Source organism: Capsicum annuum, chromosome 2 (assembly GCF_002878395.1).
Source record: "Capsicum annuum cultivar UCD-10X-F1 chromosome 2, UCD10Xv1.1, whole genome shotgun sequence".
Classification (NCBI taxonomy): Eukaryota; Viridiplantae; Streptophyta; class Magnoliopsida; order Solanales; family Solanaceae; genus Capsicum; species Capsicum annuum.
In genome coordinates, this window is record NC_061112.1 from 71,966,864 (window position 1) to 71,971,944 (window position 5,081).

Below are 5,081 nucleotides of genomic sequence, written 5' to 3' on the forward strand. Positions count from 1 at the left end.
GAACAATTACCCAGATACTTGTGACTAGTCTACCCTGTGTGTTACACATCAGAGTCCTAAGAACTGTCTGCTATCACAAACTAAAACACTTGATTTCCATATTTACAATTTGATTCACCAGATATGCACTGTATTACTTCTGAAAACTATGTCTATATGTTAACCAAAATTTTACAATTCAGGACAGAACATAACCACTACGAGTGAGAATCAAATTATTTGCAGGATGAATACAGAAAAAAATTGCTAGCAAGGAAGGCATGTTAAAGGAAATAACAAGACCAGCATCATCTAGAATTAAGAAATATTTAGCTGTCAAAACAAGCAGTTCAAGAAAAAATGGTAAGAATGATCCAATCAGCTGTTTACCATGACTCAAATTCTTCTAGGGATGAAAATATATCTGGTAAGATGAAATTTAACAGTGACCACAACTCAGCTAAGTTGTTCTGCAGAGGTGTTCCAGTTAATAGAAGTTTGTTTTCAATAGGCAACATCTTGAGTTCCTTGAGCAGTTTACACTTCGAGTTTTTTAACCTGTGCCCCTTGGAAAAATCCAAGAAACAAAATATCAGCATGAAATACAGAACAAGTTGCCTTTTAAATCATACACAAGCTTATAGATTAAATCACAGTTATATGTGACAAGTTTAAGGTAAACTGCGAGCCAGAGGTACCTCATCAACCACAAGATACTTCCAATTATAATGCCTCAAGAATTTTTTTGCATCACTCATTGCAATCTCATAAGAAGTAACAACAATAGGAAATTTGGGACCTATGGTCCTCGGCATATGCTTCCTCCTTATCTCATCCCTTTGTTTCTTGTCTCCTTGGTATATGATTGCATTAATGGATGGGACAAACCTATCAAGAGAAAGAAATTAAAATTTATCCCTTCAGCTGCAAACTAGTAACAGGAGACAATTTGATCACAAAATGAAGCACCTGCATCAACTAGACACAGATAAACTTCCACAAATATCACAAAAGGGGGATATCAATGTACCTTTCTATCTCATTCACCCAATTTGAAAGAGTTGACAGGGGAGCAATGACCAAATAAGGCCCATCTAAGCCATTTCCCTTTAAATGTGCAAGAAAAGAAATAGTTTGAATGGTCTTGCCAAGTCCCATTTGATCAGCTAGAATCCCATTCAACCCATTTTGCCATAATGAAATCAACCACTTGACACCTTTCAGTTGATAAGACTTCAACTTTCCACCAGTCAGCAAGGGCACAAGTTCAGCCTGCTCCTTCTCAGCTCTCTCCTCCTCAGTGAGGGTTGAATCCTCAACAGAACCACCTTCGTTAGATCTTGAAAGCATGACAGCAACAGCTCTCTTGGCCTTTTTCTACATAGACATTTAAACTGTTTCACAGAATGGAAGAAGGGCAAAAACTGACAAGATGCATAGAAACTGAATGACTGACCCATCCAACAAAAAAGAAACTAGCTCCAACAAAGCTTTCAAATTAACTTTGAGCCTTGAAATATCAAAAACTAAAGACCTCCAGAATCAGGCAAGTGCTACCCAAACAAATGCCAAATGTTATTTTACAATTCATGCAAGACAAAAAGGAAACTTAAATGGTTGCGGGAGGGTATCAATAGAACTCACCTAACTCAAATGCCACATATAGAACATGTAAAAATACACTAATAATTAACTAAGGTGCTGCTGATAATGATTCACGAGATGAAGAAAACTCAATGTACACCTATTTCCTACGGAGGACAAGAGAAGAATACATTATCATAACTTGTGGTCGCCCTTCTTTTTCTTCGACGGCCCTTCTTCGTGTCTTCACTGCCTTTCTCTTCATCTTCCATTCCAGTCTGCAAATGAAAAATGCAGAAATAAACTGGATTGGCAAAACTGTGAGAGCTTTTAACAGTCAACGGCTAAAATTCTTCACGAAATCAAGGATATACCACTGTGATGTTATCCATCTTCTCCAGCAGGAACTCTGAGTAAAGCTGGGTCTGAGTAAGAAGCTCGTCCAGCTTACTAAATTGAAGGTCATTCAAGTTTGGGGCCTCTTTGGGACCATTTACTTCTTCCTCCTTTGCACGTGTTTTTATCAAGTTCTCCTCTTCCTTTGCCATGGATTCAGATAAAAGAGAGACATCCCCATTTTTTGCATCAAGAAATACTTCATCCTCCAATTTCACAGCAATCTCCTCTTTGCATGTATCCTTCAAGTCGAGAATACACAAGCGTAATGCATAAGCAAATATTTTGCTAAACATCCCTCCGAGCCAGCAACTGGCATTCGGAAAAGGAAACAAAGAAATTATCAGTTAGAAACTTAGAAGAAGGTACCTAACTTGAAAACCAATAAAATTAAAGAACAATTATAAAACCCACTCAAACTAATTCCAACCCGTACAGATGGTATTTACTTTTACCTTCAAACTGTAACATGTAAAAGAAATGTGTTCAAGGAAAAGCTGAACAAGCTTAAAACCCTATCAACAAAGTATATTACAGATCAAGTACGTCAATAGGAAATAATTGGTAAGTAATCCAAGCACTAGGCATGTGACTCAAACACATAAACTCAAATCAAGATAACTTGATTGCCTTTGGTTGGACACATTTCAAGAAACAAAGATGTTGTCACTCTTATCTTATCAAATTATCTAGATTTTTAAGAAGTATGCTAAGAAAACTGCAAGATTTTGGCACTAATGATTAATGACAAGTGAAATATCACCATACACATTCTAGTACATATTGCAGCCATACGACTCTATTCCCCACCTCCACCCATGAAAAAAATGCTAGATTCCTTCAAAATTAGATTAAAGTTTCTTCAGAAGAAATTATCAGTTAGAAACTTAGAAGAAGGTATCTAACTTGAAAACCAATAAAATTAAAGAACAATTATAAAACCCACTCAAGCTAATTCCAACCCGTATAGATGGTATTTACTTTTACCTTCAAACTGTAACGTGTAAAAGAAATGTGTTCAAGGAAAAGCTGAACAAGCTTAAAACCCTATAAACAAAGTATATTACACATCAAGTACATCAATAGGAAATAATTGGTAAGTAATCCAAACAGTTGGCATGTGACTCAAACACATAAACTCAAATCAAGATAACTTGATTGCCTTTGGTTGGACACATTTCAAGAAACAAAGATGTTGTCACTCGTCTTATCAAACTATCTAGATTTTTAAGAAGTATGCTAAGAAAACTGCAAGATTTTGGCACTATGGAGTAATGACAAGTGAAATATCACACCATACACATTCTAGTACATATTGCAGCCATACGACTCTATTCCCCACCTCCACCCAGGAAAAAAAATGCTAAATTCCTTCAAAATTAGATTAAAGTCTCTTCAGCAACCCCCCCAACCCCCCCCAAAAGAAATTCCATAGGCTTTTATAAAATAATCAACAGCAACAAGACAAGGCATCTTTTTCCACTCTGGCACTTCTATTTTCCCCTCAAACGGGACTAATACACACGATGAAGACACAACAATGATTAGAAGGTTTTGAAAGCCTAAACGAACACCAGTACTAGTCACAATACCTAAAGGGGAAAGCCCGAGGATGAACAACATTAGCACGAAGCAACAATTAGTACTAATAGCATTTTTCGCCAAACTTCTGAAATCAACTTACTTTTAAAAAGTGCTTCTTTCAAAAGCACTTTTGGCAAGAAGTAGTCTGATTTTAGCTATAAATTTAAAAAGCACTTTTGAGCAGCAATTAGTTAGGCCAAGATTTTTAAAGGTATTCAAACTGTATCTTTCTCAAAAGTACTTTTGGGTAAAAGCTATGTTTTTTACTTCTATGAAACAGCTTCTGCTGATCCTCCTTAGGAGCGCTTATTTTCTCCAATAAGCTTCTCCAAAAGCCTCATTTAAAAAAATAAAATAAAAATATAAGCACTATTGGTGGGGGTCTATCGGAAACAACCTCTCTACTTCTTCGGAGGTAGCGGCATGGACTGCAGACATTTTACCCTCCCCACACCCCCACCATGTGAGAATACACTGGGTTTATTGTTGTTGTTGTTGTTGTATAAGCACTATTGGTCTTCCAAAAGCTTGCCAAAAAGGCTATGCGCCTCAATCCCAAACTAAAACGGGTCCAGTCATAGAATCCTCTATATCCATCCCCTCTTATTTGGTTCATTTCATTCAAATACACAACGAGATAATGAAGCAGCAAAAATAGAAAACGCAATACCTCATCTGCAAGGACGGAAACAGGAGAATCCGTTTTAGTAATATCCTTCACTCCATTATCAGCGTTAGCAACCATCTCAGTATCCAAACCCTAAGCTCCAAAAATAAGAAACTTCTTCACAACTCAAAAAAAAAATGCATTATGTAAAATCCACATCAACTCTAACACGAACCAGTTTTTCTATTGAACCGAAAACAGAGAAGCACGGAGACCGAAATCCAACAAAAAATAATATTCAGAAAATAGGGCAAAATCATTAAAGAGTTAGGGAAAAAATGAGATTGTGAACAAATGAACATAGTGAGTAACGTAACCACATGTAGTGAAGGTGGTGAGTTACAACACTCTTCGTCAAAAAATAATAAGATGTATATAGATCAAAAACTATTTTTACATGAATATACTATTAAATTTTGATGACCGTTATCAAAATTTTTAACTTCACCGTGTACCTATTTCAAGTGGAGCAATGAGGTTAGATGGAAATGGGAAAATGGGCGGCAATGGAAATTGGGGGAGTAGGGAGAATAGAATACCCACTACTTGGGATATGGGCGAGCGTGGCTGTGAACGTGTGGGCTTAATTTTTTATTTATATAGTAGTATAGTGGTATATATATATAATATTTCTTTCCTTGCCGGTGACAGGAGAGACCAAAAGGGCGGGAAATCGATGTTTTGAAATTGCCCTCGGGTTTTCGTGTTAATATCGAAATTAGGATTGGTGAGTGACCGCTGGTTATTGTGTTCGAATCGGGGTAAACCACCGAAACTTTTTTTTGGTCCTCGTAAAAAATATAAAATTAGTTTTACTTTTTTTTATTCCCTTCGTCTCAATGATTAAGAAAAAAATAATTAATAATATGAC

The 5,081-nt window shown here is 36.4% G+C and overlaps 1 protein-coding gene across 1 annotated transcript; it reads right to left on the bottom strand.

The window, feature by feature from the left end:
• Positions 1-369: 369 nt before the first annotated feature.
• On the bottom strand, positions 370-4,811 carry LOC107858530 (ATP-dependent DNA helicase DDM1; the record flags this gene model as incomplete). Its single annotated transcript, XM_047406345.1, is given in 7 exon segments — positions 370-545; positions 678-867; positions 1,010-1,356; positions 1,755-1,841; positions 1,938-2,201; positions 4,214-4,303; positions 4,666-4,811. Coding segments are annotated over 6 exon segments (1,139 nt in total), but the record flags the coding sequence as incomplete, so codon positions are not given.
• Positions 4,812-5,081: the final 270 nt, after the last annotated feature.